The sequence below is a fragment of the Pristiophorus japonicus genome, chromosome 10, assembly GCF_044704955.1.
Source record: "Pristiophorus japonicus isolate sPriJap1 chromosome 10, sPriJap1.hap1, whole genome shotgun sequence".
Taxonomy (NCBI): Eukaryota; Metazoa; Chordata; class Chondrichthyes; family Pristiophoridae; genus Pristiophorus; species Pristiophorus japonicus.
In genome coordinates this window covers 98,440,789-98,453,336 of record NC_091986.1, presented here as the reverse complement: position 1 = coordinate 98,453,336, position 12,548 = coordinate 98,440,789, and the positions used below count along the sequence as shown (strand labels likewise).

Genomic DNA, 12,548 nt, shown 5'->3' with positions numbered 1-12,548 from the left:
GAAAAGAAAACAACATTGCATTCTACTTCTTTGTTACTTTGTTCGAACCCAAATTTGGTAAGATCTCTGATACTTTTACAGCACAAATCTAAAATGTCTAGTTTGATCCCATGTTACTTTGTTCAATGGTAATTCTGAAAAGGAGATGGTGAAAAAAGCATGTGGTCTTCAGTTTCCACTATTGAAATGAAGTGAAATTATCAAGCTTTCACTGTTCATTCTATTAAAGAATAAGGGCCCCAAAATTTGCCACCATTTAGCTCCATTTTTTTTGAGCCAACAGTGTTTTTTGGAGCCAACTTAATTTTGTAAGTTTTGCCAATGTTAACATTGTCCTGAACAAAAAAATAGTCTGTTATCGGTTAACGTTTTTATGACATCACTCGGGGTCAAACCCACCCATAACGCCATTTTTGCGAATTTCGCCAATAAGGATTTTTTAAAAAACAACGCTGGGAACCTTTTTGTAAAACCTTACCTTACTAAGTCGGAATCAGATAGAAATCGGCGTTACAGACACCATCTTGTTTATCAGAGCTGAGTTTATAGGTTTTGGAGGGAAGGAACAAGACTTATATTATATCCAAACTAATAAAAAATGTATGTTTGTGCAGAGGGAAAAGAGAAACTTTATTTATTGCAGTTAATTGCGAGTTGAAGTTCCAATCACCGGGCTCGAGGCACACAGGGTCGGAGTGCCGGCCGGCAGGATCTTTTCCTCGGCCGGACACAGGAGCTCGGCGCTTGGCTTCGAAAGAAGCCGAGGAGTGGGGCGGCAGTGAGGGATCACTTGGCCAGGCCTAGGGGTGGCAACAGTGGGCATTTGGCCAAGGATGGGGCAGCTGCAACGTGGGACCATTTGGCCAGGGATAGGGGCAGCAATGGGGGGCCATTTGATCCGGGATAGGGGCAGCTGTGGCGGGCCATTTGCAAACCGTCGGCTGGGAGAGGGAGTTTCAGCATCAAAACACTCCCCGGGTAGGTACAGCATGGATATAAAAGCAAAATACTGGATGCTGGAATCTGGAATAAATACAGAAAATGGTGGAAATCTCAGCAGGCCGGCACGAGATAAATCAGCACAGGTTAACTGCAGAGTAAAGCTCTACAATTACACGTTACCCTGGAAACCTAAATGCTTGGGCATGTGCAGAGAATGGGCCTCAGTTTTTCAGCGCTATCAATTAGCTCCACCCACAGAAGTTAAGGTGTTAAGCGCCAAATTCAGAAAGAAAAATGGCGAAACTTTGGACTTTCTTTGAGCACTAATTCGGCTTATAAAAATCGGCTGTTAATTTTAAATAGCACTAAAAAAAGGCAATGTGGAACTTTGGGCCCAAGGAGTACATATTTTCCTATTTGTGGTGGATAGGAACAAAACGGGCATGCTAACTATTATTCCGAACTAGCTGGCAGTGGTAAAATGGATTATTGCCAGATTTCCAGTTTCTTTCAGTGCCAGCTGCCAGGCTACAGGCAGAATAGTTAATAAAAGAGCAAATCAATAGAACATCAAAGCATTTCCCTTCATTTTGGATTCTTCCCTCCTTCTTAGGCGGTCCCTCGTATCGAGGATGACTTGCTTCCATACCAAAAAGGGATGAGTTCACAGGTGTTTCAATGAAGGACCTAATATTCCAGGTCCCGAACTACATGTTGAAGAGCGGAAGATGCCTGTGTGTGGATTTTTTAACGTGTGGTGGCCATTGCACACCAGCCACCACACGGGCTTGACAGAGCTAGGTCTTGGTCCAGTGGCAAGAATTAATCAAGATGACTGGAGACCAGGTCTGCTGCATGAACCTAATGCGCACGCATATCACAGTGTGGATTATGCTATAATTGGCAGAGATGTTTCCAATGATAAATTGGTCTTTTCTCCATTTCCACCAAGAAAATAATCTTGTTGGGTTATGTAAATCATGTTTGTAACCTGAAATCCTGGGCCCAAGTTTCGAGCCGCGCCTAGAACGGCGCAGTCCCGACCTGGACGCCCGTTTTTCACGCCACAAAGTGCGCCTAAAAAAAACCTCCAGATTCTCCACCTCCCTGCAGGTCCTCTGGCCCTCGGTGCACGCAGCACGAGCTGTAGGGGGCGGAGCCAGATCCCTGCGCTGAAAACAGTGCCGGGACCTCTGCACATGCGCGCCACAGTGGGCACACGTGCAGTGGCTCCAGGCGCCCAAAACTGTGTGGGAGGGGCCGAAGCACGCAGCCCCTAGCCCTGGCCGAATGGCCTCACTGGGGCTGCGTGGATCAGGCTGCCTCCCACGCCCAGCTCCTGCTTCCTCTCGACCCGACTCGACTCTCGCTCCCCCCCCCCCCCCCCCCCGCCCGCCACCCGACCCGACCCCCCAGACTGGACCCGACCCGACTCCCGCTTTCCCCCCCCCCCCCGCCTCCGGATCTGACACCGACACCGACCCGACTCCCGCTCCCCCCCGCCCCGCCCCTGGACTGGATCCGACCTGACCTCCCTCCCCCCGACCTGACCTCCCTCTCCCTCCCTCCCCCCCCGACCCAAACCGAACCGACCTCCGTCCCACCACCCCCCCGACCCGCGCTCCCCCTGACCCGACCCAACGCCACCTACCTGTAAATCTGGTGCTGGGGACGGGCCCTGCCCGAAGTCTCGGGCCCGGCCCATTCAGTCTCCCTCCCCCTTCTCCTTTCCCCCCCCCCAATCTCCTTTCCCCCCCCTCCCCAATCATCATTCCTCCCTCTCCCCAATCTCCTTCCCCCCCAATCTCCTCCCCCCCTAATCTCCTTCCCCCTCCAAATCTCCTTCCTCCCCCTATCTCCTTCCCCCCCCATCTCCTTCCCCCCATCTCCTTTCTCCCCTTCTCCCCTTTATCCCCTTCTCCCCCCCTCCCCCTTCTCCCCCATCCCTCCCCCTTCTCCCTCTTCCCTCCCTCTGCTCTCCCCCTCTCTCCCTCTACCCCCCTCCTCTCCCTCCCCTCGCTGTCAGAAACACAGACACTGACAGACAGAGAATGAGAGACACACACAGACAGACAGAGAGATAGAGACACTGACAGAGACACATTGGGGGGGGGCATCCCAGCACGCTGTTGGAGGGCTCCCGGTGCTGCAGTCGGTAAGTAGAAAATGTTTTATTTATTGATTTAAAAAAAAATTATTTCTTATTAATTTTTTTTGATTGATTTATTGGTTGATTTATTGATGTATTTATCATTTGTTATTGATGATGGCTCTTTATTTGTAAAACTGAAGTGTTTAATGTTTGTAAACTTCCCTTTAACCCACCCCCCCCCCCCCACCATTCCCTACGCCTGATTTGTAACTTACGCCTGATTTTCTAAAGTGTAGACAAGGTTTTTTCGAGCGTACAAAAATCTTCACTTACTCCATTCTAAGTTAGTTTGGAGTAAGTTTTCACTGACGAAACTTTGAAAACAGGCATAAGTGGCCGGACACGCCCCTTTTGGAAAAAAAATTCTGTTCCAAAGTGAAACTGTTCTAACTGACTAGAACTGGAGCAAACTAAATGACGAGAATTCCGATTTCTAAGATACTCCGTTCTACACCAGTTGCTCCTAAAAATCAGGAGCATATCATGTGGAAACTTGGGGCCATTGTTTTTAGTTCTGCTGTGACCAGCTGTGCTTGGCTTAAAATTAGGGTTTAAAAAAATTAACTGGAGGTTGAATGTACTTGGCAGAAATTTCTGCCTTTGTTTTCCAATATTATCTTGGTATCATTCTATAGAAATACACAAAGGTTACTCATTGGACTTTTTCAAATGCAATATACTTTTTGCCACTCAAAGGGATTATTCGAATTTTTGAAAACGGAGTTGTTTTGCAGCTATAACTAGTGGTACATCTGGTTTAGGTTTATTTTGTTATTCGTGCTTAGTTATCAAATTGCAAAGAACTGTTAAAGTTGTATATTGCAGACAGTCAAAATGTCTGAAGCCTAACTGAGATTTTTTTTCCTATCCTAGATGTCTTGTAGAGCCATTGATGACTTACAAACTTCATAAGGATTTAATTGCAGCTGTCAGTGAGTAGTTATTATGAACTTTAAATGAAGATTCGATATTTCTTTGTGCACAAGGTTAAAAGTAGTGGGGCTAGAAATTGCCCTCCGACCCAAATGTGGCGGATAATTTGAATTAAATGAATATTCTCTGCCCAAAACCTTGGGATGGAGAATAGAGGGATTTTGGCCTCTTAAACTTTTGAAATTTGTTGTGGTGGTGTTTGGGGCGGCTGAGGGATGGAAATGTGTCGGGAGCAGGGCGGAAGGCAGATGGTGTCATCAGCGCTGTGCTGACGTGCCGCGTAGCAACGTCCCTCCCCTTCAGTTAAAGGGGAGGACCGCTGCAAGCTCTGCAGCCACTTTAATGGTGCCAACTGGGCCATCAGGGAGGGCTTCAGCCGGGCCCAAGAGAGGGTGCCAGGCTGCCTATTGCCAGCCCGGCCGAACCAGTGACAGCCATTGTCGGGCCAACTTCAGAATCGGTCGATAATTAAAATAAATAGCGGTCACGGCAGAACGCCCTCCCCTTCATGGCGGACATGCCGCCCAGCCACTGGCAGCTTCCCTCTGGGAAAAGCTGTCGGGGGCATCGACTGATGACCTAGGGGCAATTTCCCTCACGGGGCGGAAAGGGGTCGGCGTGTGTCCGACGGGATGGAACGCCGGGCGGATCGGAAACCCGCTTCCGCTGCCGCCGGCCTGGAGGCAATTTTGGATGGACTGGCCCATCCGCCTGCCCCTATTCGGAAAGACCTTACCACCCAATTATAATGGACCTTAAAGAGAAGGCAATTTCGGCCCCGTGGACTCTTTTTTAGAGACGGTTGACAAACATGGGCTTTATTTACATGCCCTCATGGTGATGTTGGAGGCAGCAGATGATGACACTTTTTTTTAGCAGCTTTCCTAGGCAGTTCAGCAGGCTAACAGACCAGTAGTTGCTGGAGTCACCAGAGTCTTTGCCTGGTTTGTGGATCATATAAAAGCATACAAACTACAACACAGAAACATGCCATTCGGCCCAATCAGTCCATGTTGATATTTTCCCTCCACATGAGCAAATAGCTCTAACCACATTGCTGCACCCTGTTCCCATATCCTTTCAACTCCTTTTCTTTCATCCACCTGACCAATCTAATCTTGAACATTGGCATAGTTTCTGTCTCAATCATTAACCCGAGAAGTGAATTGTAGACTCACAACTCTCTGTCTGAAGAAGTTTCTCTTACTCTTATTAAGCAACCTCATTTCTCCTCTGGCTCACAACAACACATTTTGAGTAAGCATGAGACTTCTTAGTGGCGTATACGGAACAGACTTTATTGATACACAGAAAGGTGATCGGCCTTTAACTGTGTACAGAGAGTGACTTTGCTGGTTTCTGTATCTTTCGAGTACATTCTGAGACACTGTTGAAAACCATGCTCCTTTATATATCATATTTTGCTACATCAAAGGGAAATGTCTATGACCTATTTCCCAAATCCTCTGAAAATAGACTATGAAAACAGTTTGCAATTGTTCATTTCCAAACCATTTCCCCAACACGAGACTTCCTGATGTAACATTTTCTAGCACCTTTGACCAATTATTATCTGCATCTAATGGATACCTACTTCCCATGTTTATTACCCTAAAACTGAACATTAACCATTCATGGGTGATGTCATTACTAACACTTACTCCTTTACACAAGCACTTTACATTTCTGAAAACAAGCAATGCCTTCTCCTCACCACACTTCAATGCCATCCTGTTTATAGCGGAAAGCCTGTTGCTTTAAGATACAAAGCAGTTCAACTATTAAACTTTAACTCCCCAAGATGTCCAACATGCATCTATCCAGGATATCGAACAGCTCTCTGTTCTGAATCTCTTATATTAATCTTATATCTATGACCCCTTGTTCTGTAACCGCAGCTGATTTGTAGTATCTCAGGACGTAGCTCAGTACAAACTACTTTGTGACTATCTCATCATCATCTTGCTTGTTGCCATATTGAGCATAGGTTTAGTGATGCCATCCTCTCCTGAGGCTTTCTCTTGCATGCTCCTTAGCTTCAACCAGAGTTCAACAACAGTGATTTGGTGGGCCACAGCAGTTAAAGAAAGAACTTGCATTTAAATAGTACCTTTCATGTCCTCAAAGTGTCCTAAAGTGCTTCACAGCCAATTAAATATTTTTAAATGTTAGTCAATCTTGTAATCTAGGCAAACATGGCAGACAACTTATGCATTGCTATTGTTAGTTATAGGAATAGTTTTCTGAAGTTGGAAAAGTTCTGGTTGTGTATGGATGTAATAATCTTTTTCCTTTTCCCAGCTATTGTTGAATTCCTTATGGTTTGGTTTGATATGTACAGTGAAGAGGTGATCTTTGGATCCGATACTAAAATTGTTTCAGATCTTGCATTTGCTCAACCTTTTGACAGAAAATGTCCCATTGCTTTTCGGCATTGGCTTTGAGGAGTTGCTGGATTTTAATTTGCAGTTAATTGATGTTTTTGTCTCCCTGGGCTACATTTTAATGAAGCCTCTCCTCAGTCTGTTTTTTTGAAAAACCCAAACAGTCTAGTGATGTGTTGGGATATAACAACCACCTAATCATGAGGATCCCCCCCTTACTGGTATTGCTGGTAATGTTGCTTATTTTGCTCCTTTCATTACATCCGTTATTTTCAAAGTGGTCAGCTCTAGGTCGTCGGGATTGCACAGATCAGGTGGGTAATGTTCTCTGCTAGGTGCAGCCTGAAGGCAGCCCAATCAACTCCTTTGTAGTGCCAGCCTACTGTTAGGTGATCGCAATCGTTCAGAGGTTCAGTTTGAACACGACTGGCAGATGAATATTCCCCACATCTTCCACAGTCCTTAAATCTGAGTGATTGCTGGCTACAGCTGCTGTTACAATGGTGAGGGTCAACACATTGAGAAAAATAAATTATGCATAAATTACAACAGGGAAACGGGCTGTTTGGTCCATGTGACCGCTCTGTTCCTATAGTACTTTATTCCCCTTTCCTTCAGCCAACTATCTCACTTATTCTTAAATGTTGACATGGGCCTGGCAGGAAGGATGGTGTAGAAGGGAGGGTTTCAGATTCCTAAGATACTCGGACCAGTTTTGGGGCCAGGGAAGGATGTACAGATGGGATGGCCTTCACCTAAACTGGAGAGGCACCCGTGTCATAGGAACATAGGAATTGCTGAATGATAAAAGACCAAGATCTATCTAGTTCACCAATTACCATCAAGTTAGTTACATGATACAATGATAAAGGAGTTGTTGACTAATCATAGCAATCAGTCAAACAATTAGCCTTCAATTTTTATCAAATTGTCCTTGCAGAAAGGATAAGTAAGGCAGTGGGAAAATTTTACATTCTTTCGGATGGGAGGAACCAGGTGACTACAGGATTGTCAGTTCACTGTCGGTTGAGGGGATGGTATGTGAAATCTCTCATCGGAGACAGAGTGACTGACTGATCAGCTCATACTTGCCCAAGTTCTCAGAGAGTCAGCATAGCTTTGTGAAGGGTAGGTCATGTCTGATTACCTTATGATGATAGATTGAGTAGACTGGGTCTTTACTCGTTGGAGTTCAGAAGGATGACGGGTGATCTTATAGAAACATTTAAAATAATGAAAGGGATAGACAAGATAGAGGCAGAGAGGTTGTTTCCACTGGTTGGGGAGACTAGAACTAGGGGGCACAGCCTCAAAATACGGGGGAGTCAATTTAAAACCAAGTTGAGAAGGAATTTCTTCTCCCAGAGGGTTGTTAATCTGTGGAATTCTCTGCTCAAGGAAGCAGTTGAGGCTAGCTCATTGAATGTATTCAAATCACAGATAGATAGATTTTTAACCAATAAGGGAATTAAGAGTTATGGGGAGCGGGCGGGTAAGTGGAGCTGAGTCCACGGCCAGATCAGCCATGATCTTGTTGAATGGCGAAACAGGCTCGAGGGGCTAGATGGCCTACTCCTGTTCCTAATTCTTATGTTCTTATGTTCTTATGTTCTTATGACTAACCTAGTTGAATTTTTTGAGGTCACTAGCATGGACTTCCAGAAAGCATTTGATAAGGTACCACAGAAGAGATTATTGGCAAAAATAAAAATGCATATGTAAGAGAAATTTGGCATTAGGGGTACCAGCGGAACAAGGGTTAAAGTGCTGGTTCCTGCACCGACCCAGAAGGAGGTAAAAGGCATCTCTTGGACTTTGTACCAAGGCTCCAGAAGTTATCAATTCAATAATATTCCGACAGGATACGATGTGAAAACGTAAACAGATATTGATAAGACCTTGCGAAGAGGCTCGAGGCAGACTCACAGGCACCAAGGAGAATCAACAAATTCTGACCGAATGAAGTCATTCTAGTCACGGTCTAAGTTGGTCAGGAGGGTCTTGGCCTGTCAATCCAAAGTAGCACTAATAAGGTAGTCCAATTAAAGAAGTAGCACTGACAAGGTAGTCCAATTAGAGATCTAGGGCGTTCTTACCAGGGAACGGAGGGGTTTTTGAAATGTATAAAAGTTGTATGATTTTGCTGTTCCGAGAGCATCTCCACTCACAGGCAGCTGTGATGAGATGTGTTCCCGGACGTTCGTAATAAAAGATCGTTATACCTTGCCATTCGTCTCTGTCTGCTAACTCCGGGGGCTGTTACGCGGGTTAGGGTGAGCGTCGACCCTCTATATCAGGGGGCCCGTGGGAGGAGAAGCCTTCCCATTTTCCCCTTACAGCATAGAATTAAAGGAACATGATATGGTCAACCATGTAAAAGGTTGCAGAGAGAATGAGGAGGAATAATGCACCATAGCCACAGTTACAAAGGATATGATTTGTGATTTTGGTAGGGCTGTTTCAGTACTGTGGGAGAGGCGAAAACCTGATTGGAGAGATTCAAACAGGGAGTTGAGGGAAGTATGGGGACAGATATAGGAGGTGACAAAATGTTCAAGGACTTTGGGGAGGAAAGGGAGTTTGAAGATACGGCTTTTTGTTTGCAGGGACAGAGAGCCCAAGGGTGGAACTTAGGGGAGAGCGTGACATCGTAGTTTTGAAAGGGAATGGGATAGTTCTTGAATGGGAACCAATTACAATGTCAGCTAGTATGTGGACCTGGAAGGGAAATTGGAGGTTCTCCAGTTTAGTGAGAATAGAACCAAGGGTACAGGAGATATGTGTCAAGGCCATAAGTAACCTTGGAATGGGCATAAGGGAAAGTGGGAGATAAACTAGAGGGACACACGGTTGCAAAGCTAGTGCAAGGGGAGAGTGTGGCAGGGTTAGCTTAGTGGAGAAGGAGAAACAGCAGCATCAACTGCATGGATAGTCTCATTTATTTGACAAAGATGTTCATGAGTTACCTGACTTGTGGCAGGAGAGCTCGGTCACGTGATATGATCCAGCTGTACCATGTGCGAACTCAGGGACACTTCCGGTGTCCCTGACGACTACGTGTGCGGGAAGTGTATCCACCTCCAGCTCCTGACGTTCCGTGTTGCGGAATTGGAGCTGAGGATGGATTTACTCTGGAGCATCCACAATGCTGAGAATGACGTGAGTAGCACGTGTAGCAAGTTGATCTTACCGCAGGAGAAGGGTCCACAGCCAGATAGAGAATGGAAGACCAGCAGGAAGAGCAGTGCAAGGAAAGTAGTGCAGGGGTCCCCTGCGGTCATCCCCCTGCAAAACAGATACACCGCTTTGAGTACTGTTGAGGGGGATGACTCATCGGGGGAGGGCAGCAGCAGCCAAGTTCATGGCACCGTGGCTGGCTGTGCTGCATAGGAGGGCAGGAAAACGAGTGAGAGAGCGATAGTGATAGGGGATTCAATGATAAGGGGAATAGATAGGCATTTCTGCGGCCCCAACCGAGACTCCAGGATGGTATATTGCCTCCCTGGTGCAAGGGTCAAGCATGTCTCGGAGCGGGTGCAGCACATTCTGAAAAGGGAGGGTGAACAGCCAGTTGTCGTGGTGCACATTGGTACCAACGATTTAGGTAAAAAAAGGGATGAGGTCCTACGAGATTAATTTAAGGAGCTAGGAGCTAAATTAAAACGTTGGACCTCAAAAGTAGTAATCTCGGGATTGCTACCAGTGCCACGAGCTAGTCAGAGTAGGAATCGCAGGATAGCTCAGATGAATACGTGGCTTGAGCAGTGGTGCAGCAGGGAGGGATTCAAATTCCTGGGGCATTGGAACCGGTTCTGGGGGAGGTGGGACCAGTACAAACCGGACGGTCTGCACCTGGGCAGGACCGGAACCAATGTCCTTGGGGGAGTGTTTGCTAGTGCTGTTGGGGAGTAGTCTCAATGCAAGGAGTATTCGGAACCCAGGAGAGGTTAGAGTGAGCTAGTTAGAGTGGGTGAGAGCTCAGATGAACAGGACCCCAAGAAAGAATGCAAAAGGCAGGAGGCAACAGAGCAGAGTAGCACTGGCGTAAGTGTAAACCACAAGGTGATAGGAAGGGACAATATGTATGAATATAAAGGGGCTGCAGGAGGGGTCAAAACTAAAAATCATAGTTTAAAAACTAGTATTAAAACACTCTACCTAAACGCACCCAGCATTCGAAATAAAGTAAATGAGTTGACGGCACAAATCATGACAAATGAGTATGATTTGGTGGCCATTACAGAAACATGGTTGCAGGGGGCCAAGACTGGGAATTAAACATACAGGGGTATCTGACAATTCGGAAAGATAGACAAGAAGGGAAAGGAGGTGGGGTAGCTCTGTTAATAAAGGATGATATCAGGGCAGTTGTGAGAGACGATATTGGCTCTAATGAACAAAATGTTGAATTATTGTGGATGGAGATTAGAGATAGTAAGGGGAAAAAGTCACTGGTGGATGTAGTTTATAGGCCCCCAAATAATAACTTCACGGTGGGGCGGGCAATAATCAAGGGAATAATGGAGGCATGTGAAAAAGGAACGGCAGTAATCATGGGGGATTTTAACCTACATATCGATTGGTCAACTCAAATCGCACGGGGTAGCCTTGAGGAGGAATTCATAGAATGCATACGGGATTGTTTCTTAGAACAGTATGTTACAGAACCTACAAGGGAACAAGCTATCTTAGATCTGGTCCTATGTAATGAGACAGGAATAATAAACGATTTCCTAGTAAAAGATCCTCTCGGAATGAGTGATCACAGTATGGTTGAATTTGTAATGCAGATTGAGGGTGAGGAAGTAGTGTCTCAACCGAGCATACTATGCTTAAACAAAGGCGACTAAATTGGGATAAGGGCAGAGTTGGCTAAAGTAGACTGGAAACACAGACTAAACGGTGCTACAATTGAGGAACGGTGGAGGACTTTTAAGGAACTCTTTAATAGTGCTCAACAAACATATATTCCAGTGAAAAAGAAGGGCGGTAAGAGAAGGGATAACCAGCCGTGGATAACCAAGGAAATAATGGAGAGTATCAAATTAAAAACCAATTACTGTGGCCAAGGTTAGTGGGAAACTAGAAGATTGGGAAAATGTTAAACGACAGCAAAGAATGACAAAGAAAGCAATAAAGAAAGGAAAGATAGATTACGAAAGTAAACTTGCGCAAAACATAAAAACAGATAGTAAAAACTTTTACCGATATATAAACCGGAAGAGAGTGACTAAAGTAAATGTTGGTCCCTTAGAAGATGAGAAGGGGGATTTAATAATGGGAAATATGGAAATGGCTGAGACCTTAAACAATTATTTTGCTTCGGTCTTCACAGTAGAAGACACAAAAACCATGCCAAAAATTGCTGGTCATGGGAATGTGGGAAGGGAGGACCTTGAGATAATCATTATCACTCGGGGGGTAGTGCTGGACAGGCTAATGGGACTCAAGGTAGACAAGTCCCCTGGTCCTGATGAAATGCATCCCAGGGTATTAAAAGAGATGGCGGAAGTTATAGCAGATGCATTCGTTATAATCTACCAAAATTCTCTGGACTCTGGGGAGGTACCAGCGGATTGGAAAGCAGCTAATGTAATGCCTCTGTTTAAAAAATGGGGCAGACAAAAGGCAGGTAACTATAGGCTGGTTTGTTTAACATCTATAGTGGGGAAAATGCTTGAAGCTATCATTAAGGAAGAAATAGCGGGACATCTAGATAGAAATAGTGCAATCAAGCAGACGCAACATGGATTCATGAAAGGGAAATCATGTTTAACTAATTTACTGGAATTCTTTGAGAATATAACGAGCATGGTGGATAGAGGTGTACCGATGGATGTGGTGTATTTAGATTTCCAAAAGGCATTCGATAAGGTGCCACACAAAAGGTTACTGCAGAAGATAAAAGTACGTGGAGTCAGTGGAAATATATTAGCATGGATCGAGAATTGGCTGACTAACAGAAAGCAGAGAGTCGGGATAAATGGGTCCTTTTCGGGTTGGAAATCGGTGGTAAGTGGTGTGTCACAGGGATCGGTGCTGGGACCACAACTGTTTACAATATACATAGATGACCTGGAAGAGGGGACAGAGTGTAGTGTAACAACATTTGCAGATGACACAAAGATTAGTGGGAA

At 45.4% G+C, this 12,548-nt stretch overlaps 1 protein-coding gene across 2 annotated transcripts in view; it reads left to right on the top strand.

The window, feature by feature from the left end:
• The window catches only part of LOC139275038 (rho GTPase-activating protein 42-like), a 608,898-nt gene that overhangs the window by 516,194 nt on the left and 80,156 nt on the right, over window positions 1-12,548 (top strand). For both annotated transcript variants that reach the window (XM_070891940.1, XM_070891941.1), the window contains exon 16: window positions 3,968-4,026. In XM_070891940.1, coding sequence (XP_070748041.1) covers window positions 3,968-4,026 — 59 coding nt within the window. The remainder of the gene's footprint in view (window positions 1-3,967; window positions 4,027-12,548) is intronic.